At 37.9% G+C, this 25,624-nt stretch overlaps 1 protein-coding gene across 1 annotated transcript in view; it reads left to right on the forward strand.

Moving 5' to 3' along the window:
• LOC132364356 (EGF-like and EMI domain-containing protein 1) overlaps window positions 1-25,624 on the forward strand; it is a 509,410-nt gene that overhangs the window by 48,975 nt on the left and 434,811 nt on the right. The window contains 3 exon segments of the mRNA XM_059919966.1: window positions 9,836-9,970; window positions 12,352-12,461; window positions 14,311-14,415. Coding sequence (XP_059775949.1) covers window positions 9,836-9,970; window positions 12,352-12,461; window positions 14,311-14,415 — 350 coding nt within the window.

Genomic DNA, 25,624 nt, shown 5'->3' on the forward strand with positions numbered 1-25,624 from the left:
CCAAATATCCTGATTCCAAGGCCTCTGAAGAAGAGACCTTCCTCATTTACCCGTATGGCTGGGAACCCTCTAAGCCACATGCCAGTCCAGTTTTTCCAACAGGGCTTTGTAAGCTTTGGCTCCGTCAAGTCAAACTTAGTTCCTGCAAACTGTCTGATCATATGTGATTCTATGCATCATTTAAAAATATGACATTCTAGTCAAAGCCTTGATTATATAACCATGTTTCCAATTATGTTTTGTTACAAGGAGGACAGATTCTTATCAAATTTATGCGAGTAACTATATTGCCATGAAACTAAGAATACCTAATGAGAGTTTCCAAAGTCTGGAGGGATCAGGCAGAGAGAAAAAGATAAATGTTTAAATGTTTCATTTTTGTTTACAAAAGTATAATTTACAAAATTGTAAGCTATAGATAGCTTAAGAGAAAAGCGAAGAGTGTTCTTTAAATCCAGCAGCAATATTCCAAATAAAAGCCATAATCGTCCTTTATGAGTTCATTCAGTCCCATGTAATTCTTGTTCTGCTTGATCTTGGATTAGCAGTTTCATGAACCTATCAGCTTTTCCACTAGAGTTCTAGAAATCGTGACTTAGTTCAGTGGTATAATCTCAAAGTTATTTAAGCCATGCCATTAGAAGCTTGTACCCCAGAATACCAGGCATAGTCCTTTTTCATGGGTCTTTAAGAAAGATCCTTTTTGTTAAGATAAACACTCTAGCCTGTAGCTGATTGCAAGAGCTTTCAGGAAAGCATCAGAGTAAAACACCTATCTGTGGCTGAAAAAAGATTTAAAATAGCTTTGGTTAAAGATCTGATGAGAGTTCATTATAAAAGTAATGCAGTTGGCAGAGAAATTTGGTTGTTTCCATGACAAAATATTTTAAAATAAAAACTGGAGATATGACTGATAACTTTTACTGTTGTTTTCTAGTATCAGGTAAAATAGTATCAGGACATATCATGGACAGTGAGGGCATTGATAAATCTCAAGGAACTTCATAGAATTTCTGAATACTTATATTAATACTATTTACCCATACAAATATAACCTAGGGAAGGTTAAGCATCTCTCCTTATTTGACAATGCTTTTCATGCAGTTTAACATACCTAATTAATTTTTAATATCTCTCTTTTTACAAGGTGAAAAAACAAATCCTTTGAGATTTTTTAGGTCCCTCTGGGATATTTCAGTCAGTTCAATGTCAGGATTTTATTTAGGATTTGACTTTGAGAAGGCAAAATATCCAAGTTGAAAAATGTCAAATGGTTTGAACACTTGATTAATAATAGGATCATAGGTCACTGTTTAACAATACTTAATCTATTCAACAAAGTGACAATGAAAGATTGTAAAAATAGTGATAGGAAGTTACATGGTTATAAGATAAAGCTTAGCTCTTTTGATAGTTAGAAGACTTGGTTCTCTTAAGCCGTCAGGAATATAATGAAGACAATACAGGAAATTATTCTGAAAAGACATAATCTTTGTTTTCTAGGCAGATTACTTAAAGGGTCTAGAAAAACCTTCTATAATCCCTTCTTAAGAGCAGACCAATAGCCCAATGTAAAACTAGAGTTTGCTTTTAGTAGAGAGAGGAAACCAAACTCTAGTTTTGCATTCAGGTATTGTTAATAATAAAGCTCATTTAAAAAAAAAAGTATAAATAAACCCATTCAACTGTAGCCAGCTTTGACCATTCAACATAAAATTCCTTTTCTGCAAACCTTCTATGACTTTATATACCATTCAGGTTTGGTCCTATTCTTTCCTTACTTTAGGACAAAATTACTCTCCTTTTTCTTTTAACAATAATGCGTCTTACATTCCTTGCATACTTTTCATACAAAGTTGTTTTCCTTCACTCTCTTATTTCTAGTATTTTTATTCACATTTTTATTATAATTTATTTTTATTATTAGTAACTGTTGTAGACTGAATTAGTAACTGTTATGGACCTCACCTCAAATTCATATGTTGAAGCTCTAACTCCCAATGTGAGTGTATTTGGAGATAGGATCTTTAAGGAGGTTACTCAGGTTAAATGGGGTTATAAGGGTGGGGCCCTGATCTGATAGAACTAGTGTCCTTACAAGAAGAGGAAGAGACACCAAAGACTTCTCTCTCTGTGTGTGCACACAGAGGAGAGTCTGTGTGAAGACATTGGAAGAAGGCAGCTGTCTAAGCAAGGAAGAGAGTTCTTACCAGAAACTAACCTTGCTGGCACCTTGATTTTGGATTTCTAGCCTCCAGAAGTACAAGAAAATAAATGTCTGTTGTTTAAGCCACCCAGTCTGTGGAATCTCATTATGACAGCCTGAGCTGACTAATACAGAAGACTTTCTTTTACAAAGAAAGCTAGGGAGTAGGCAGTTGTGAATTGTCTGTCATATACCAGAATTTTGTAGCAGATTAGTAAAATTTATGAATATACCACCTCACCATTTTAAAGATATATACGTCTTTATAGTACAGTTTCTCAATGTGGCAAAAGATTATGTTTATTTACAGATTTATATCTTTAACCTCTTTATACCATGTAAAAATAAAAAGGCAAAAGTATATGCAATTTAACTTATGCTTAATAATGAATGTCAGCATTTGATCTTATTTAGAAATGATTGAACTATTTAGTGAATATCTGTTACTTAACTTATCATCACTTTAAGGCTACAGGTTACCAAAAAGATTATAGAAATTATTTTTAGGCAGACATAATATAAATCATTATTATTATTGAAATAAAATTTCAAAATAATGACTCAATTTGATTAAAATCAAATTCATTATATTTATAATTTTAAATATCTAGTAGATACACTATTAGCTTACTTGACTAGCAAACCTAGTAAGATAAATTTATGCTTGTATTATACTTAATGCTGATAACTCAGAAGACAAACCTATTTTTATTAAACCAATAATAATATTACACCAGTCTTAGTTACAAAGATTTATCCAAATCACATAAATTTGAAAAATATTTGGGATAGTTCCTATACTTCTGGGAGGTTTAGAAATATTTAATTTATAAAAGAGCTTATTTTTCTTTAAGTCAAATATAATAGAACTCTTTTAAGGGATTTTATAAATTGATAATACCATCCAGAGGTAGGATAATATCTCATGTATACATAACATACGACAAACATAAATATACAAACAGATGCAAATAGAGATCTTACGCGGTTTTCATTCTGAAATTTTAGCTGTGAGTCAGGCATATTATAGTAATGCTAATTACACTAGTTTATACAAGAGTTGGTTCTAGTCTTTGCCCCACTTTATGTTTTATCCTAATTACATTGCTGGCAGATGGAACAAGTTGTTACCTGCTCAACATGAGAGCAAATCTTTCCACCAATATTTACAGAGAAGGTTTTTAAGATTTTCTTTTGCCTTGATATATAATCTTATGGAGGCTGTAGACTAGAATTTGAGCAAGGGATTGAGGAGACATCAAGTAGTTGTCTGGGTGTCTCCAAATTCTTCTAAGTGGATAAAATATCCAGTCTGTTTCCAATTGGCCCCCTTTTTTCCCTTTTCAGCTTCAGATAGTTGCTTTTGGGGGTCCTTGAGTCCTTTAAGCATCCCTGAAAGGGTCAAGGGGCCTAAATCAGTTGAGTGACTTCTGCGCTTTAATTTTGTTAAGGGAATATTTTAGGCTAGCTTTGATACTATTTATGTTCTTTCCATTTGATCTCCTATAGGTACTAATAGGACATTTTCTTAGAATGAAAGCTCTCGAAAAATCCTTTAAATATAAAAGTTTTTCTGAAATAATCCATCATCTGGCCATTGACAATTAGGATCCGCATAGATATACCCATTCCAAATGTGACTCAAACCAATAAGACTTTCTGTGGCTTAGTCATGAACACAATAGGTGTCTCTGAAGAGGGCGCAGAAGATGCAGCTTCCATAATTCAAAATAACTCCCAACTAGAGGTGAAATGAAGAAAACCGAGTTGCCATAGGTGCTAAGAATGCTTAGTTCCAGTCTTCCCACAAAAGTGAGGCACCTCCAATCACAGGCCTGCAAATCTATGATACCAGATGGGTGATACAGAGATCGGAAGTCACAGCACTATGAAGGCATTGGGAAGGAGATGACAAGGTACCTTATGGGTTGAGACCCTTTAGGATTCAGTCTTAAGACAACCTCCCTGAGAGCTGGCAGTGGTTGGCAGGAAGTTTTGCTTGTGCACCTCATGTCTCAGTACACTCTCTGGTTCCAAGCTAAGCCCTCAGGACACAAAATTGAGACAGAAGGAAAAACTCATCTGGTTTTATTGGTGGCCCACAGCAAATTTGTCCAAGCAGATACTGGTCCAGTGAGAACCGCAAACTCACCAGTCTGTGAGGGTGGCTTGAACAGGCTTATGGAACCTATACCTGTGTTCTTTGCTTTGACTGTCCTTCTTATGACAAGCAACACTTTTAGACATCACAACACAAAACAACAGCAAAAAAGAAAGTGACAAAAAGACAGCACAATGACTATTTATTGGAAGATCCAAACCAAGGGTCATAATACCCAAAGAACAAGACGAGTTCTAACCAAAACATTTTCTCCTGTAAATCTAAATTTTGGAAACTTTCTTTCTGAGAAGATGAGAGGCTCTTATCACTTTTGCTCAACTGGACCGCAAGCAGAGATCTGGGAGTCTGATGGTAAGAAAGTTTAATTTTGCCAGCTTGGTCAGAGATCCTAAGAGCTCAGCTGCTGTCTCCAGAGTGAGCGAAGATTTGTGACCATTCAATCCTTTTTGCCATAACTGTTGGGAGGAAAATCTTTTCCTCTGTCAACTGAGGTTCCATTGTTAATCTCCTGAAAGATTAACAGGAGAAAAGTTTATTACTCGTGCATGCAGGAATACTCTATAGGGAGTAGCTCTCTGAACAGCTAGGGATTAGGATTTACATACTAGCTTAATAAGGGGGGTGCTTCAAAGGATGGGAGGTTCTGATGAGGTTTGTTTACACAAATTAGCTTTGAAATGTCCCACTGCCCAAGGTCAGCTGCCCCTCCCCCTGCTCCCCCATCCCCCCTCCCCCCACTGGAGACTTCCCTGGAGTGGTGAGGAGGGAGGTGGGAGGGGGCACTTGTGGCAGATGGCTCTTGTAAATCTCTGCTTTAGTCAATAGGAGAAGTTCAGAAAAGATTTCTTTCTGGACCTGTACCTCAGATATTTTCACTTTGATGTAATCTTTATGCCATTCTGGTGGGTCGTTGGTCCTTTCACATGGAACCCTGGAGAGGTTCCGCATTAAGCATTTAGAGTGGAGGCAAGCAATGCACAGGGGAGATGTGTGGGGCTGGAGGAAGAGAGTTGTCTGAAACAGTGAATGTAAAGTTAATGCAATCCCCAGGTCCCTTTCTCCAAACTGTAGACCTGGACAAATAGCCGTGCTCTAGTCCCACGAGAGAGGGAGAGAGGGAGAGAGAGAGAGAGAGAGGGAGAGAGAGAGAGAGAGGGGGGGAGGGAGGAGGGGGGAGGGGAAGGGGGAGGGGGAGGGGGAGGGGAGGGGGAGGGGGAGGGAGAGGGAGAAGTTGGATTGGTTCTTTCCTCTGGAGAACGAGAACCGGAGAAGCTTCAGAAGGGGTGCAGACTGACACTGTCTAGGAGTGGATATGGACTAAAAACATAGCTCCCTTCCGCTATCTGGTCCCCAAGCACCAGCCACAAGCTGTCTGCTTCCACAGGCAAGAAACTGGAGCTACTTTTCTGAAAAAATGAATGGCCCTAAAAATCAGATTTCCATACACTGACATCCAGGAGCTTCTCAAAAATAAAGTTCACCCCTAGTCACTTAACAGTGAGTCCACCAATTGTAAGCCCTTTCTATCACACATAGCTCCCAATCAGCTTCTGGTACCTCTTGCTTAAATAGAGACAGGCACTGATAACCTGATACTTGAGAAAGCCTAAAACAGAAGAGAGGGGCTAAAAAATTCCTGAACTGAAAGGACTCAGAAGAAACAAATATTTCATAGGAAAATATTAAAAAAATTTAATCTGTAATTCAGCTGTTTATATAAGGAGACTGACATCAGAGTTGTTTACAGTCACAAACTATTAGAAACAACTATATGTCTATCAATAGGATGTTGGCTAAATTAACTCTATATTATTCTGATAAGTCCATACTCTGGAAAAAAAAAGGGTTAAAGTAATTCAATAAATTTCAAAATGGTAAAATATTCATACCATGTTATTTGATAAGTTAAAAATACTTTTTATACAATTAAAAAATAGTAGATTATGATCCCATTTATGCAAAAATATGTTTGTGTGCTCCCAAAAAGAATTGGATATGAATACATCAGATTACTAGCAGTGGTTATATCTGGGAGCATCTTAAGGGCAAACTTGACTTTCTGTATTTATTCACTGTTCAAGCTTCTTTACTACTAACATTTATGGCTTTCAATGTTAAGAAAGGAGCTTAATTTTTTTAATCGAAACATGCCAGGACACCTGCAGAATAACTAAGTGACTGATTTTATTTAGCCACATCTGCTTAGTAGGCAAGGATGATACTGCTTTACCAAAACATTCCCTAGCATGAATTAACCTAAAAGAAAAACTCATCTCATCCAAAACTATGTTGCTTGTTAGCTATGGTTCAGTAATATAATATGTGAAGTTCTGAAGTCACATTAACATTTCTTATGATGTTATCAGCGAAATTATTTGGTGACAATCTGGATTACATTTAATTTTCTAGAAACTTTAGTCTAATACATTTTCCTTTTGGTACATAAAATTTGTGCTGTGCCTTTTCTTGTTCACTGGTGCTGCCTGGGTTTGGGTCTTCTGAAGGTACAGAGTTCCCTTGGGGACTTGTTTCTTTGTAGGAATGAGGAAAACCCCAAGGAAGGCTTGGTGGATTCCTGAGGCTTGGGGGCCCATAGCTGGATTGGGCTGGGCTGTTACTAGTGCGCAGGAGCAGATATGACCTAAGTCATTATCAAGGAGGAGAGTTGGTATCAGAGAGGATCACAGGCTCATCTCCACGTTCTGTCTGTAGGAAATGAGACCAGAATAAAAACTCTCTGTGGCTTCCAGTGCCCTGAGAATAAAATCAAAACCCCTCAGCCTGAAAGGCCCTCTTTGCCCTACCAAGCATCTCATCATTTGAGCCAATTTGGCCTTTTTTCAGATCTCTGGAGGCCAAGCGTTTTCCCCTTTTGGAGCCTCTGCTCATTCTGTTTCTTTCCACCTCAATGGCATTCCCTGGCTCTCCTGTGGCTGGCTTCTGTTCACCCTTTCAGGTCACAGTGTCACCTCTTCAGTGAGGGCTTTCCTAATTAATGAATCTTAGTAAGCTTCTTCTATCTCTGTTTCAGTCCCCTGATTGTTTCCATCTTAGCACTTCACATTTTGTATTTATTGAGGTGCTTTTACTTACTCTCCCTTCTACTTAGATTGTTGGTGCAAACTGAACATGGCCTTTCTTTCATTTATACCTCCTGCAGCTGAAACTGTCAGCACAGTGCCCAAGTCCCTCTCCTTTATCACTGCTCACATGCAGGCTTCCAACTGCTAGCATTTGCAGTTCTGTGCCTGAAGACTTACTCTGGCACCCGGAAGCTGACTCTTCCTACCTGTGCTTCTGCCTGAAGTGCTGGAGAGGAAGTAGCCCTCAACCAGTCACTGATAGGAATCAGTGTATAAATGCCCAGGCTCCCTCCCCCATTTGGGGAGCTCGTCAGCTAAAGTTGGCTGGCTCAGTAATGCATCCTTTTTCTTGGCTAACTCTCCTTCACTGTCTCATTTCACCACTTCCTTACTGATGTTTTCTGCACTTTCCAAATAAACTACTTATATTCAAATCCTTGGTGGCGGGGGTGAGGGGTGCTTCTGGCACGTGTAGGTGACAGTATTTGCTGAATGAATGAATGGCTGGCTGGCTGGCTGGCCGGCTGGGTGGGTGGGTGGATAAATGGAATAATAGATAAAAAGTAGGTTACAAAATAGAGTTCAAGGCTGCATGAGGTGTAACATTTCAGACTACTGACTGAAAAAGCAAATGTTTGGTGAGCTCCTTCTAACTGGGGCTAGTTGGCTCCCCCAAAACACATAAACCCATGTAAAGGTGGAGGTACAGGCAGGTTAGAGACAATCTAATATGGCATTTTTTAAAAGCTAAGTTTTCTTTAGGTCCACTGCCCAATTCTTTTCTTTTTTTAAATTAATTAATTAATTAATTAATTTTTGGCTGTCTTGGGTCTTCGTTTCTGTGCGAGGGCTTTCTCTAGTTGCGGCAAGTGGGGACCACTCTTCATCGCGGTGCGCAGGCCTCTCACTATCGCGGCCTCTCTTGTTGCGGAGCACAGGCTCCAGACGCGCAGGCTCAGTAGTTGTGGCTCACGGGCCTAGTTGCTCCGCGGCATGTGGGATCTTCCCAGACCAGGGCTCGAACCCGTGTCCCCTGCATCGGCAGGCAGACTCTCAACCACTGCGCCACCGGGGAAGCCCCACTGCCCAATTCTTTTTTTTTATTTTATTTTTTTTATTTTTTTTAATTTTTTTTTATTTTATTTTATTTTATTTTTTTTTGCCCAATTCTTGATGATCGCATGGATGCCCGACTTAGGTGCAGTTTTTACATTTATTGTTTTCTTACAGTATTTACCTAAAGCGTTAAAATGTGCTATGCAAACTCATAAATAACGTTCAACATGAATTTTATTCAGTTTAGGTGAAGTTAACAGTCCAAAAAAATTACCTTTCAGAAATATATCTGGAAGTGAGGATTGGACTGTAAGTGAAATCAGAGGGTGAGGTTTAGTCAGACCCTCAGAAAGAAGTGATCACAAAAACGGACTGCAGCTGTGGAGGGTAAGGTAACTGATTTTAGTGCAGGAATCGCTATTAGCTGTTTTTTTATCAGTGTTAACACTGGACAGGTTCACAGAGTTGTTTAGAGACAGACTAGAATCCTGAATCAGAAACCATCTCTATTTTCAGCAGATTATGAATATGGAGAGTTCAACTAGACTATGAGTTTCCTGACAGCAAAAAAAGAACGTCAAAGTCTGACCCTAGGAAGGTCAGTGTACGGCATGCAGGTGACTTTGAATGCATGAAAAGTGTGAGTGTTTGGGCCAAACGGCTTTTATAATTAGTGCTGTTTTCAAAAGCAAAGCAATTGGTATGGACTAGTAAATCATTCATCACTAAGTAAAGCATTCCTCAGATTACAAAAGAATTTAATTCTGACACTCCAGGTGATGAGTGTTATCTAGCCCCACACATTTAAAAATTAAAGATAATATATCTAAAATCCTGTAAATTTATATAAACTTTCTATAAGGAAATATTGATATAATGGTGCTGGTTGAAAAGTATTTGTGTTTAAATGAGCATTATGGGTGAATCTGAATTAACTAAACCTGTCGATGGAGATATTGTTCAGGAATAATTTCCAGGAAAAATTTAACTCCTTTTGATGAATCAGCCTGCCTTTTTTCTTCATGGATATTGGGAATCCTGCAGTTGTGTTTCTTCAGATATTTTGGCTACCAAAGAGATCAGAACTTAATTTGCAGCTCAATTTTCTCAAGCACAAGGGAACTTATGACTTTTATATGTGTCTTCTAAATTTTTCCTTGTTTTTAAAATCTATTCTGATTTTTCTTTTTCCTGGCCTGCATTTTTTTTTTTTTTTTTACATTGCCCGTATTTTTCTCTCCTACTTTATGTAAGTCACCACAAGCTTTTTGTGGAAAATGAAGGAGCAAATGATTCATGAATAAAACATAAAGAAGTAATCTATTTTTATTGCATTACTATTCTTTTTTTTTTTTTTTTTTTTTCAAGGCCAAATGTTTGCGAAGAACAGCAGCTGACTGTGGTGGGACTACCACACCCATGTGTCCGAGCATTCACACACATCATCAAGATCTGGAAACAGGGCGGCAGTGGCCCACGGTGGTGTGTGGGTTCTGAAAGAAGGTAAGGGTGCTCCTGCTATGTCCTTCTGATTCCTGAAAATCAAAGCCAAAGCCTCAACTGCATCTAAAGATTTCATACAATAAATTTTAGAAAATAATTACAAAATTAAGTAAATGAGTATAACATATGCCCACCAGGAACTTTCAAAGTTATATATTTTCCTTCAGAAATAGGCTATATTATTACTTTAGTTCATGCCTCATTTTATGTGTGAGCTATTTGGAGTTAGATGCCACTGATTTTACCTCTTGACATAATAAACTTTTGAAAGCTGTAGATCAGAAGCTTGAGAGAAACAAGGAAGATTGTGTTGGTTTGCTAAATTTAGCATGACTTGGATCTGGGCATCTACGACTGTGAACCATCTCACCTGCCCTTGGTTCTCTTGTAACGCTCTGAAACCTAGAGCTTCTTTAACTTTATTATGGCATTTGAATTAGGATTAACTTGGCTGGCTGGGAGAGGAGAGAAAAAGCAAGTATGCACTTTCTATGCGTGAAGCCTTCATAGGGACTTTCTTAAAAAAGTTTTAAAATAATTTTATAAAATATCTAAGTATCTCTTAACACAAATAGCTGCTAATGTGTTCAAGTTTTACGTAAATGAATCAATTTGGTCTGAATTCAGGAAACAAAGTTAAAAAAAGTGTGGCTTTAGATTAATGAATTTATTATTCTTATTATTACTACTACTACGATTACTAAAAGAAAGTTGAGGGCATTTGTAAATAACTGGGTTTGCCATTGTGTAGAAATGGCAGAACACTGATAATATAGGACTAAGTAAAATAAGATTAAATCATTTATAATTGTGGATATTTACATATACATTGTGTGTGTGTATTTTTAATCTTCAGATGAATAGTCTTTTTTTTGGTCTATACTCAGGACCTTTAACTTAAATTTAAATCAGAAAAAACTTCAGGCTTTTACTGGCTGTGTGGCACTGGTAGAATTTCCTACATTTCTCTGTGCCTTAGTCTGTAAAGTTGGAAGAATAATACCACACATGGATATTATGAGGATTAACTGAAAACATATTTAACACCTGTGGCACAATGCTTGGTACATAGTATGTATTAGAGTACCTGTTTTTGAAAATAGCTTTTCATTTAGATTTTTTGGTACTCATCCCATGAGGTTTAATCATTGTTGATATTACACTGAACCAAAGAAAGTCCACTACCATATAGACGTTCAGACTTGGGAAAGCAAACATGAATAAGTAAAACATGTTTTATTTATTTTCAAGAGCTTAATAGTTTTATACATCTGTTTATTCAGCAAGTATTTATGAAACTGAGTTTGGAGTTGAGTCAGTGTTAAAAGATGTTTGGCATTTTTGCCAAACTAATATCCCTTTTGTTTGTATGTAAGTTTGCAAACCTACACTTATATCCCTGTTGAAGAGATGCACCTCCAAAATATTAGGTGACACTTCAAAATGGTGAATAATTGTGTCATAAAAATTGACATTAAATCCTATTTTTGAGAGAAGAGAAAGAACAATATATATTGACATGATGGGGAAAGAGAAGTTGGAGGAAGTGAAACTTGAAAATGGCTTTGAATATGAAGGGGATTTGGGCTGGGGATATGAGGATAGGTATGTGAAAGGAAGAGAATATAATACTTTGGGGATAAAGAGTAAATATGACATCGATTTGATAGAAAGGAAGTAAGCCAATTTAGAGATGTTTGGTATTATGGTCTATTAAGAGGTCAGCACAAATAGTTATAGTGTAGTGTTTTCAATTTTTGTTCATTATTGCCCCCCTAAGGAACCTTTGTAAACTTTTTTTTAAATTTTAGTAATCATCCCCCTCCCCCATGAAGTTTTAATACCACAGATATACTTTGTTTCTGTTTGTGAACTCTGCTGGTTCGTAGGACCAGAGACCATTGTATTAGCTAAGATTTTTTTTCACCGCTCCTACCCAAGAACCAATTGTCCCCCCACTTGTGGGTGATGTCACCACTGTTGAGAGTGCACACTATCATGAGACCAATTCATGCGGGGCCTTCACTGTCAGATTGAAAAGCATGTGCCTTATTATCCTCCAGGATTTCATTATTCTCTTCATAATTTTGGGTTCCATTTTGATAGCTTCAGTGACCCTTAGGTTAGTTTATGCTGCAGGACTGGAGGCCCCTCTTAATTTTCAATAACCTATACCTATATCGAATCTTGGTTATATATTTAGTGAGGTGTGTGTGTGTGCACACGTGAGTGCATGTATAATGTATACAGATAATATATATATTTTTTTGTGTGTGTATAAATGGCAGGATTTGGATTGCAGGGAGAATTTTTTAGTGAGTTTAAGGTGACAGCTTTGGCCTTAAGAGGAAGCATTACTGATCTCGATTCCTATTTCTTAGGAGCCGGTACTACACCATCTACAGACAGGCATACAGCATGGAGCAGCTGACCATCTACAGGTGCTGCCCTGGTTGGAGCTGGCAGGACAATGAACCTGGCTGTCTATGCTGTAAGTTATAATTCTTCCTGTCTAACTCTCTGTCACTAGAAGTAGTGGTTTCACTCTGTTTTGGGCTTCAGTCATATCATGCCTGTCAAGTTTTAGACATCTTTAGAATCACCACGGATTCAGAGCATCTCTTTGGACTGAAAATGCACACATGACATGTGCAGAAATGCACAAAAAGCCTTTCTATTAAGCGCTGCTAATGATAGGTCAGAATTCAGGACCCATAGAACTGCCGCTTTATATTCTATCTCTTTATGTAAAAAACAGTTTATTTAAAGCCAGACAGGTTACACCTTGTAAGCTTCCATCTCCCTTTTCTGTTTGCCCCTTTCCCATATCATCAAATTTGTAATCCACAGCTGATTCAAAAGTCTGGAGGGAAATCACTGTACTAAATCTAAATGGGATTTCTTGACTTGTGCTTGTCATGATTAATTGCAGAACTCGGGAGGCAGTTTACTTTTTAAGATGAGGCATGCAGTCCTTTTTACAAACCTCTGGTTGAGGGTACTGCAGAACCTTTGGAGTATATATATATTTTTTTATTTTTATTAATTTATTTATTTAGTTTTGGCTGTGTTGAGTCTTTGTTTCTGTGCGAGGGCTTTCTCTAGTTGCGGCAAGCGGGGGCCACTCTTCATCGCGGTGCGCAGGCCTCTCACTGTCGCGGCCTCTCTTGTTGCGGAGCACAGGCTCCAGACGCGCAGGCTCAGTAGTTGTGGCTCACGGGCTTAGTTGCTCCGTGGCATGTGGGATCTTCCCAGACCAGGGCTCGAACCCGTGTCCCCTGCATTGGCAGGCAGATTCTCAACCGCTGCGCCACCAGGGAAGCCCTGGAGTATATTTGACAGCCCTCAAGCAGCAGAACTAGTGGCATTATATAGTTCATTCACGCCAGGAGAAATGGCTCTGTATAGCAACTCCTTTACCTATGTGTTTATGGTTATTGTGAAGTCACTTAAAATGCTTCAGTGTGTTGCAGTCAGTGCAGACCACAGCACAACAATTCATCTCTCCTGTTATCCTGCACCTGCGGGAGTTTGTTGGTATCCTGCTCCCCTCCCCGCCGTGCTTTCTGCTCTCGAACTATCTTAGTGAAGTTGCCTCCGGCTTCCCATAGTAAGCAGGCTTAGTGTTGAGGGGGTCACTGTATTTGCATGCAGTGCTAGGGCACTGCAGCTGGTTGGCTTAAACTCAGTGAATACATCTGCCCACGATGTCATCTCAACTATATTATAGACTCCTGGAAATTAATGACTGTGAGATGAATTCTTTATATTGTTGTATGGCACCTAGCACAGTCCTTTGCCTCTGGTAAGTATTCGTATTTCTTGCTTGTTTTTTAGATTGTTTGGGCTACACAGTCGTCTTCTCCATGGAGTTCCTTTATTGTTAATTCCACTCCTTTTTTTTCTTTAATTTTTATTGGAGTATAGTTGATTGACAATGTTGTGTTGGTTTCAGGTGTACAGCAAAGTGAATCAGTTATACATATAATATATCCACTCTTTTTTAGATTCTTTTCCCTTATAGGCCATTACTACGCAAACTCGAATGTGAATAAGGATCAGCTTGTTAAGATGTGGATTCTTATTCACTAGGTCCAGGGTGGGGCACTTCTACAGGCTTCAAGGTGATGCAGATGTTACCACGTACAGAGTTCTACAAGGCTTCAGACAGCAAGGCCTTAATGTGTAATGAAAACACTGTTTTCTATAGAGGGGCTATGGAAGAGCTGGTGGAAATTTCTAGATTATATCTATATTAGCAACTTGGTGCTTACCTTGAGGATTTTCTTTCTTTCCCTCAACTCTGTTCTCCCTGGCCTTCTTGTGTACCTTCCTTTTAGCTGTCTCTGCAGTGGGGACTTGTTTCCATGGGAAGAGATGCTCAGAGGGTAAAGTCCAGCAGTGCCAGTGTTCCGAGGGTTTTCAGGGACCCCGCTGTCAATACGGTGAGTCACCAACAAGACCATTTTATTATGATTTGGAGCTGTCTGCCTTGCTTTTAGGGGCCAGCCAACTTTGTCGATTCAGACTAATGGCAGGGTTATCCCTCTGGGGACTGGTGAGCATTTTAAAGGAGCCACTAAGCAAAAACCCACAATCTACAGTGTACTCAGCATCGCAAATTATGCTTTGCAGTTTAGTTTTAATTATTCACTATAAGAGTTCAAAGGGTAGCAGTAAGTACAAAATAGTCTATTTTGTAAAGGAAATGGCAGCTTAATAAGAAAACCTCTTTCTGACCTCAGATGTTAAATCTTTAATGGAACCATGGTTTGGAAGTGCTGATACAGTATTCTTCTGTGAGATTTATGTGGTTTGTGAATGAACAAAGTGGAGATTAAGACGAATTCAGTGTGATGTGATATTTACTACTATTGTGTTCGTTGTTTTTAAAAAAAGCATGAAAAACCTGACACTTGCATTATTCTCGAAGTTTCAAAACTCGGTAACCTAGTTTTTAAGGTTGGAGCTTAATCAACTGTCAATTTAGGACATGTGCATTTAACATGTTTCTTGTGCAGGAAATTTTCAAAATGGCTAGTGATTTATCTTTTACTGTATCTGCTATGAGATTGGGTGCTTTCAAAAGGATTTGTTTTGACTTGATCATCTGATTCTAGTCTCCAGAGAATGTGAATGCATCTGCATTTATCTTTTCAGGGCAGAGAAAACAAAACAAAGCAAAACCTATTATATAGAAGTTAAAGAAATATGTGTACAAAGTGAACAAAAATAGTGTCTTCATTATCTTCTGCTGATACGTTTGCCTTCTCTTATCCATTACTTGAATCTTTGTCAGTGAAATTGGAACGTTGCTGAGGGCTCATCACTCATGTTCATTTGTCTCCTCTGCCCATGGCGTAAGGTTCAGGCTCATGTTTTTCATGGGGCACCTCAAAGCTATCCTTCTTGTAAATTAATCTTGATATTCTTTTCTAGGTTGTTTGCTTTTTTTTTAATTTGTGAATTAAAATAAAGCTGTTTTTTAATCCCAATTTATTCTTTGACTATGGAAGACTAATTGTGAAACAGAGGTCTGAGCTCTGGAGTACATCTTCAATTGTTTCCATTATTTCTAAATGCTAACAGCAACTGTACGTTGTTCCATGAGACCAAATTATTTGCCCCTAAAGAAATTGTTTCAACTACATGCGCAACACTGGTTTCCTCATCTTGATCAGTATCTGAGATGGGCAATTACACGTAAATGATTCATTAAAAATGAAAAACATCAATTATTACTTTATTAATTCATTTGTTTTGGTAGAGTAAATCTTGCAAAACATCAAGTCCCTGAGGGGAAAGGTAATTAAGGAGACATATGGTAATGATCATAGCCTCAAAATTACACCTGGATTAATTTATTCTTTATTTTTCTACATCAGTACTTGAATATTTTGATTATTCCAATTTCATAACTTTTATTTATAAAACTAATTAAAATGCTTTTTGAAATTCAAATAGTTAAATTTTGTATTTTTCAGTTTTGGGTTGGTGAAAATACTGGATTATTTTAAATATAGGCAGAATCAGTGTGTGTTTTCCACAAGTTTGTTTTTTTTTAAATTAAATTAAATTAATTAATTAATTAATTAATTTTTGACTGCGCTGGGTCTTCATTGCTGCGTGCAGGGTTTCTCTAGTTGTGGCGAGCAGGGGCTACTCTTTGTTACGGTGCACGGGCTTCTCATTGTGGTGGCTTCTTTTGTTGCAGAGCATGGACTCTAGGCGCGCAGGCTTCAGTAGTTGTGGCACGCGAGCTCAGTAGTTTTGGCTCGCGGGCTCTAGAGCTCAGGCTAAGTAGTTGTGGCGCATGGGCTTAGTTGCTCTATGGCATGTGGGATCTTCCCGGATCAGGGCTCAAACCCGTGTCCCCTGCAATGGCAGGTGAGTTCTTAACCACTGCACCACCAGGGAAGTCCCCACAAGTTTGTTTTTATACCAAGATGTTCCAGAAGTCATGAGGGAAGGTGAACCACACAAAATACCATTCAGGGGTCTGCATTGCACTTTTAAGTACTGTTGTCCAAGTGTGTTTACCTTTAGATTTTGACAACGTTTCTTCTCTCACTGTAGAACTCCTGTTGAATGTAAAAAGACAAATTGATGAACCCTGAGGGATATTCAAAACTTGAAATAGAAGTTCAGGCATCTCCTACGTGATATCACATTTCATCCAGCAAAATGAGCATCATAAAGTATAGAAATTTAGGAGGGTTTGATGGGGGAATTTTGAAGACTTCCTAGGAAATCAAATATTTGGTGAGACAAATGGAGAACACAGTTAAGAAGGAATGGCATTAGCTGAGTCTTGAAAGTAGATCAAAAATGAAAATTAGAAAAGATTGTTTTTAAAAAGAATATAATTGGTAGGACATATACACAGTCTGTCAAGCAGGTGGATTATAGTCTGGAGGTACTGCCTATAGCTGATCTCTTATCCAGTGGCTGGATTTGAGTTCTGAATTATGAGTATATAAACCTTGGTCTGATTGACATTACTCTCTCTCCCTCTAGATATAGTATATATATCAAAATGAAAATTAATTTAATGTTTTTCAAGTTATATAAACAATGATTCAAATGATAAAAATAATTCAAATTAAAGATTTTTTAATTATTAAAAACTAACAGTATATACAGTATAAGAAAGTGAAAATGTATAATCCTATTGCCCTCAGAAAACCATGTGGTCATCCTTTTATGTATATTTAATCATATTCATACAACATATGGAATTTTACATAACTGAGATCACATCTTATATAATGGTTTTCTCATGAATGCCCCCTCTTTTTTTTTCTTACATTACTCTTTCTTCTTTCCTCTTCCCATCCAGTATTCTCTCTCCTCCCTAGTAACAATCTTCTGAATACTCTTTTGTATATCTCTCTGGGCTCATGTACAAACAGCTGTATAATATTCCATTGAATTGATATACCATAAATTTTTAACCACCCATTTATTGATGGACATTCATTTTGTTTGCAGCTTTTTGGCATAACATTAGTGCTGCAATAGTATGGTGGTTTTAATTCCGTGATACAGATTCCCAGCAGTGAGATTGTTGGGTTCAATGAATATGTGTATTTTTGAGGATCGAAATATTCATTTAAATTATCTTTGAAATGTTTTGTGGGCCATGGTAATGACTTTACAAGCTTATCTGGTTGGGATGGATTAAAACCTAGATGAGTGCCAATTATGTACTTATTTTTTGACATATTAACATAATGGAGAATCACTTCCATCTTCTTCTAAAACCAGATATCTGATAGATTAAAACATCTAGGATCAGAGTTATTGTAAACATGGATTGCTCTCAGTATAAGATAAAGTTGATTTTATTTGAGATGTATGGGAAAAATAAGTCAATAAAATAAGCCAGATGGCCTTTTAAAAATGGAGAAAAGAATCCAGTCCTAGAGAGAGAAGGGACATGCTAATAACTGAGAGAAATGCTTGAAGTTGATAGTGTTTCCAAAATTGCTGATCTACTTAACTAATTTGAAGAAATCTGCTTCTAATAAGGAAAAATGAAGAAAATGAATTTGGACAATTAGGAAGTAATAAAGAGCTTTCTAAAATAGCTATTGATTAAAGGAATCAAAGGGATTACTTTGAAGATTTGAACACATGCAAATCAAGCTAGATAGCTAGTGGTGAAAATTTTCTCTTTTTTAATTCTGTGGATCCAGGCAAAACAACTTGGAGCTTCATTAACTGATTAATTTCACACACAAAGTCACTCCTTTTCTCCTCATTACTTATTCCATCTTCCCTTTTCCTGGTCAGAAGTCAGGTTAAATTGTAATGTGCCTAAGGGTTGGATGCTAAGACTCAGAGGTCTTCTTATTTCTTTCATTTATATATTCATTCATTCATTCTTCTAGTCAGTCTTCTAATTAGTCCGTAGATACTAATACCTCAGTCTGTGTGCTAGGTGCTGCAGATTCCAAAACAAATGTGATATCCTTAGTGTGGTGGGAAATAGAGACCAAGAAATCAGTGATTCTAATATAACTCTCAAGTGCTATGATGGAGGATAGTTCTTTTCTAAAGAAAACAAGAGAGGGTTGCTCTGTGTGATGCTAGGACATAAAGGAAGTTTTATGAAAAGATTTGAAAATACAACTTATTCTTAAAGATGAATAGAACAATAATATGAAATTTGGCATAGAAAATAGAATATTTCCAAGAGACATTAAAAGCACAGCAAGTTCAATGAATAATATAATAATAATAATAGTAATAATAATAAAAGTAGTTCTCTTGGCTTCAATAAGAGATGCACACGGGACATGGCAGAAAACGTGGCTTTGCTTTCCTTAGCTTTTCTTCATCGAGCCAAACCAGCTCTTCCAGAACCTTATGCAGAGAGGGTTACTGATTCTTCAAGGACTTTGCCTTCCCTAAGTCCAGTCCCTAAGTCCAGCAGGCAGTCCAGCAGTCGGGGTTCATACAACCCTACTGGTTGGTGCTTTATGCCTATGCCAGAGTCCCCAAACATCTCCATTAATTCGAAGTGTGATGTTTACACACATTAAAAATGGAGTGTTGCTGGAATGTTGTCTGGTGACATGGAGAACCTCAGAAGTTCTGGGGTTGAGGTTGGGTCTCACCAATGACGACTTGGAGAAGTCATTTTTATAGCTCTAAGCCTCAATGTCATCATTTGTAAAATAATAACAGCTCTAAAATTTGCCTGAGCACTTTCCTTGTACCAGGCACTATTCTAAACAATTTATATAGATTAAATTATTAATCCTTACAACAAGTCTATGAGGCGAACACTCGTATTTGTCCATATTTGTAGCCAACTGAAGCATAAAAACCTATCCAAAGTCAAACAGCTGGGAAGAAGGGCATCTGGAATCCATGTACAGGTGTTCTGGCTCAGAGTCTGCAAGCTTAACCTTCAAGCCATGGTCCCTTTATAATAATATTTGCCATAATTATGTCTGCCAGGTTGTTATTTGTGAGTCACTTGAGATAATGCATGTGATCCATAAGTTGGAAAGCATTACTCAAGCATTACTTCTTTTTGTTGACTGGAGATTCCCTGAGAATCTTTAGGGGAAGTGCACAAAGTGAAGGGAGAAAGGCGCCTGTGGTTGCTTTGCTTCCCATCCTGTGGGAAATCTGAGCAAACCTTGGGCATTGGGTCACAGGTGTGATTTTAAGCCAACCAGTAGGTTCCAATCAAGGAGTCCAGTGAATTCTCTGCATGATATATCTATTCTATGCAAGTACAAGATTGGACCAAAGAATTTTCTTAAAATGGCAAGTCCCCAAGAGCATTTCAAATCTGAGAAGTGGTACAGGTTGAATTGTGTTACCCCAAATTTGTATGTTGAAATCCTAATCCGCAGTAGCTCAGAGGTGACCTTATTTAAAAATATGATTGTTACAGGTGTAATTAGTTGAGATGCAATCGTACTGAAGTAAGGTGAGCCCCTAATCCAGTATGACCAGTGTCCTTATTAAAAGGGGAAATTTGGACATAGAGGCATGCACACAGGGAGAATATCATGGGAAGATGAGGGCAGAGATCAGGGTGAGACATCTATCATCCAAAGGATGCCAAGGACTGCCAGCAAACGACCAGAAGCTAGAAGAGAGGCATGGAAAGGGTTTTCCCTCACAACACTCAAAGGGAAGCAACCAGCTGACACTTTGGTCTCAGACTTCCAGCTTCTAGAACTCAGATAATACATTTCTGTGGTTTAAGCCACTCAGTTTGTGGTACTCTGTTACAGCAGCCCTGGCAAACTAATCTAGAAAGTTTAGAAAACATTTTCTCTTTATTCACAGCTTCATTTCAGCAGTAGGCCTACTGAAACGATGAAAATGGGGAAAAAGTGGCAGGGGGTTTATAAAAAGCAAATCATGCTAAGAAAACTTGATGGCTTATTTTAATTGAATTATAAAATTAGTGTGGGAGGAAGATTTAATTTGGAAAAATGCAAAATCATTAACTGAACATGCCTATTAATCTGCAATCCTAAATGAGCATTACTAGGAGACAGTATGAGATGAAACACAGGTTATATTATGGAGATAAATTGATATGCCTTCTTAGCATGAGCTGACAGTATTATTTTGTTCATCACATAAAGATGCATTGCATTAGAGCCTTAAGCCCTCAGCAGGGTTCTAGCAAGTTTATATTAGGGCTGCGGCATTCTGCTTTACATAACTTGACAGAAGGATATGGCAGTATTGACAGGGATTGAGACAAGTACAGTAAAGGGACAGCTAGACCGTTTATGAGGAAAGTAAAGCAACAACCATTTGACATCTTCCTGTGAGCCTAGTAAAGGGACATCTTATTTGGAATCCATGAAGAAGATTTACTACCCTGACACTGATTTAAAACTAGAAGCCTTGACAGTGCTTTAACTAACATGCCCTTCTACGTATGCTTTGCATGGCTAGTGTTAGCAACTATAAGCTAGATGCAGTTTAAAAAAGACTGCTTGAGAATTGCCTGATATTGCAAGAATGACAACCTTAGAAGAGAATGACCTAGCACCATCCAGGGTTATTTGATTCTACAGGGTATAATTAGTGATGGGCTAGAAAAGATTGAAGATGGATAGTAATGACAATAATAGCTAACTCAGAAATCATGAGTTTCTACATGGTAGGTTCTGTCCTAAATGCTTTTTGCATGTCAGCTCATTTACTACTCACAACAATCCTGTAAGGTAAGTGCCATTAATAATCCCCTTTTACAATAACACACCAGGAGTAAGGAGAAATTAAGTAACCTACATGAGATCATACGTGTAGTAAATGATAGAGCCAGGGTGTGGGCTCAGGCGGTCTGGCTCCTGAGTTCGTCCTTTGAACTGCTGTGTGATTCTGTATCTTTAAAATGTAACAACTCTCCTGTTTATGAAAAATATAGTTGATATCATTTCCCTGAAAGCGACATAAGGGATTTATACTTTACTTTTAGTGTTTAAATCTGGTCAGTATGCTGAGAAAACAATCTTCTTACAAAAAGTATGAGCTAAATGATTTTCTTCACTTAAAGGTTTGCTCATTATACATACACGTATTGAGGGATTTTTAGAACCTGTGTAAGAAATACATAGCCCTGCTATTGAAAAGGCTACATTCTCGTTACAGAGATAGGAAAACAAATCATTATAATGTGATGAATGATGAATGGTATTCTCAGAAATACACTAAAAGAGACGCAGGGACCAAGTCATAGTGGGGAGCAGGACTTGGGGAATTATGGCCAATAAGATGCAAATTAACGCCATGCCACTCATTATTGCCAAATTGGATCTCAACTCCTCAGATACATAATGCCACTGAAGATTTTAACATGGACATTTTATGTGTAAAACTGTGTTTCAAAGATGTAGCTATAATACAATGGAAAGAGGCTGAAAATCCAAAGGAAAAGAAAACTTTATGTCATTCAAATGGCCAACTCTTGCATGTAGTCATGTGTCATTTCTTCTTTTTCATTGCTTGCTGCCAAAAGGTTTTTGTTGCTGTTACCGGTGTTTTAAATATCACACTTCTCTTATTTTATCAGATACATAGTAAAACTTAAAAATGCCCTTTTTTATTTTTTTGACTATTTTTAAGCCCCATTTTCTCTTAAGAAACTTGATGAGCATAATTTGAAAGAAGAAATCCTGGATAAAAAATTTAACATGCTTTATGGCAAAAATCAATACCGTTCACTATTTTTTGGAATAGTGTAACTGAGTTTTTGCTTGCCATTTGAATTTGAAGTATATGGTGTATATGTGTGTGTGGAGGGTAAGATTTTACTCAAGGTTATTTATATCTGGGCAAAGTGAAGTAGGCACACACCAACAGCAGCACCATCAGTAATGGCCACTGGGATGCATCGCTTGCTTTGGGCGGTGCAACTTCATTTCTTAAGTCATTTTTGAAACCATGCGTTCCTTAATCTACTGTAAAAGCCTACTAGTAATGGCTGTAGATGGAATGGAACATTCCACACTTCTCTATTAGAGTTTAGGCTGGTCAGTGTTAGAAATTACTAGTATGACAATCAATCATTAAAATTCCCTAGAGTGATTAGGGTGTTTTATGTTGGGTAAAGAAAAATGAAACTTCTCCACGAGATTCTCTGCTCTCAGGGCAGTCCAGTGAGACTGTGTTAGAGCGTAGGAGTAGGAGATAGGAGGAAGCACCTGATGGGTCTGCTACCTCAGTGATGTTCTCCAGGCAGGAGGGTCCTGGGGACCTAGTTAACCTGGTCATGGGCTTTTCTGAGGGTTATTTAAAGGTATATTTCCTGAAACAGGCAAAGAAGAAGACTGGAGAAGATAAAGCCAAAAGTCAAATACTAAGGTAGATAAAGGGTGGAGAGTAGTGATAATCAAGAGAATTGAGAGACTAGATGATATTGGAAGCTACAAATTTAGCTGCACAGATTCGAATCTTTTCTCAACAGGAACATCTGTGCAGGGCTCCCTCTTCCTTACTGGTCAAGCTAGTATAAAGCCGGATGTGCAGGACATAATGCCTTATTATTATATTTTTTAAACATGGATAATATGCATTATTGTATTTCGTAAAATTTATTCTCTGGATCAGTGTTTCCATTGGATTTTAAGAAGTGTAGGAAATGAAGTTTCTGTGTTTAAATAAGTTTGGGAAATTCTATGTCAAATAGTCTTACGTTATGTTCATTCCTGTAGGATTTCCCAGACCTGCAGTGTACTAATGTGTATCGTGATTCCCTCAGAGGAGTATCTAGATTCCTGTGTTTCCCAAACACATGTGATCATATAGCTCTTTTATGGGGGTATCTTGAAGTATTATTATTATTTTTTAATACCTTTATTGGAGTATAAATGCTTTACAATGTGTTAGTTTCTGCTGTACAATGAAGTGAATCAGCTATATGTATACATATATCCCCATATCCCCTCCCTCTTGAACCTCCCTCCCACCCTCCCACCCCTCTAGCGTTGTCACGAAGCGTGGAGCTGATCGCCCTGTGCTATGCAGCAGCTTCCCACTAGCCATCCACTTTACATTTGGTAGTGTATATATATCAACGCTACTCTCTCACTTCATCCCAGCTTCCCCTTCCCCCCTGTGTCCTCAAGTCCGTTCTCTATGTCTGTGCCTTTATCCCGCCCTGCCACCAGGTTCATCAGTACCGTTTTTTTTTAGATTCCGTATATGTGCGTTAGCATATGGTATTTGTTTTTCTCTTTCTGACTTACTTCACCCCCTATGACAGACTCTAGGTCCATCCACCTCATTACAAATAACTCAATTTTGTTCCTTTTTATGGCTGAGTAATACTCCATTGTATATATGTGCCACATCTTTTTTATCCATTCATCTGTTGATGGACATTTAGGTTGCTTCCATGTCCTGGCTACTGTAAATAGTGCTGCAGTGAACATTGTGGTACATGTATCTTTTTGAATTATGGTTTTCTCAGGGTATATGCCCAGTAGTGAGATTGCTGGGTCATATGGTAGTTCTATTTTTAGCTTTTTAAGGAACCTCCATACTGTTCTCCATAGTGGCTGTATCAATTTACATTCCCACCAACAGTGCAAGAGGGTTCCCTTTTCTCCACACCCTGTCCAGAATTTATTGTTTGTAGAGTTTTTGATGATGGCCATTCTGACTGGTGTGAGGTGACACCACATTGAGGGTTTGATTTGCATTTCTCTAATGATTAGTGATGTTGAGCATCTTTTCATGTGTTTGTTGGCAATCTGTATGTTTTCTTTGGAGAAATGTCTATTTAGGTCTCCTGCCCAATTTTGGATTGGGTTGTTTGTTTTTTTGATATTGAGCTGCATGAGCTGCTTGTATATTTTGGAGATTAATCCTTTGTCAGTTGCTTCGTTTGCAAGTATTTGCTCTCATTCTGAGGGTTGTCTTTTCAGCTTGTTTATGGTTTCCTTTGCTGTGTAAAAGCTTTTAAGTTTCATTAGGTCCCATTTGTTTATTTTTGATTTTATTTCCATTACTCTAGGAGGTGGGTCCAAAAAGTTCTTGCTGTGATTTATGTCATAGAGTGTTCTGCCTATGTTTTCCTCTAAGAGTTTTATAGTGTCTGGCCTTACATTTAGGTCTTTAATCCATTTTGAGTTTATTTTTGTGTATGGTGTTAGGGAGTGTTCTAATTTCATTCTTTTACATGTAGCTGTCCAGTTTTCCCAGCACCACTTATTGAAGAGGCTGTCTTTTCTCCATTGTACATTCTTGTCTCCTTTGTCAAAGGTAAGGTGACCACATGTGCGTGGGTTTATCTCTGGGCTTTCTATCCTGTTCCATTGATCTATATTTATGTTTTTGTGCCAGTACCATACTTTCTTGATTATTGTAGCTTTGTAGTATAGTCTGAAGTCAGGGAGCCTGATTTCTCCAGCTCCGTTTTTCTTTCTCAAGATTGCTTTGGCTATTCGGAGTCTTTTGTGTTTCCATACAAATTGTGAAATTTTTTGTTCTAGTTCTGTGAAAAATGCCATTGGTAGTTTGATAAGGATTGCATTGACTCTGTAGATTGCTTTAGGTAGTATAGTCATTTTCACAATGTTGATTCTTCCAATTCAAGAACATGCTATATCTCTCCATTTGTTTGTATCATCTTTGATTTCTTTCATCAGTGTCTTATAGTTTTCTGCATACAGGTCTTTTGCCTCCTTAGGTAGGTTTATTCCTAGGTATTTTGTTCTTCTTCTTCTTCTTCTTATTATTTTTTAAAGTCTTTCTTTTTTTAAAAAAAATTATTTATTTATTTATTTATTTATTTATGGCTGTGTTGGGTCTTCGTTTCTGTGTGAGGGCTTTCTCTAGTTGCAGCAAGTGGGGGCCACTCTTCATCACGGTGCGCGGGCCTCTCACTATCACAGGCTCCAGACGCGCAGGCTCTGTAATTGTGGCTCACGGGCTTAGTCGCTCCGCGGCAGGTGGGATCTTCCCAGACCAGGGCTCAAACCCGTGTCCCCTGCATTGGCAGGCAGATTCTCAACCACTGTGCCACCAGGGAAGCCCTATTGTTTTTTTATAATATTCTTCAAATATTATTATTTTGTGGGACCCAAATGCTCTGGAGGTTTTGTACGTGTATATGTATATATTTTATGTGTTAAAAACCATTCAATTTTATTAATTAACATATAT

This window comes from Balaenoptera ricei, chromosome 4 (assembly GCF_028023285.1).
Source record: "Balaenoptera ricei isolate mBalRic1 chromosome 4, mBalRic1.hap2, whole genome shotgun sequence".
Classification (NCBI taxonomy): Eukaryota; Metazoa; Chordata; class Mammalia; order Artiodactyla; family Balaenopteridae; genus Balaenoptera; species Balaenoptera ricei.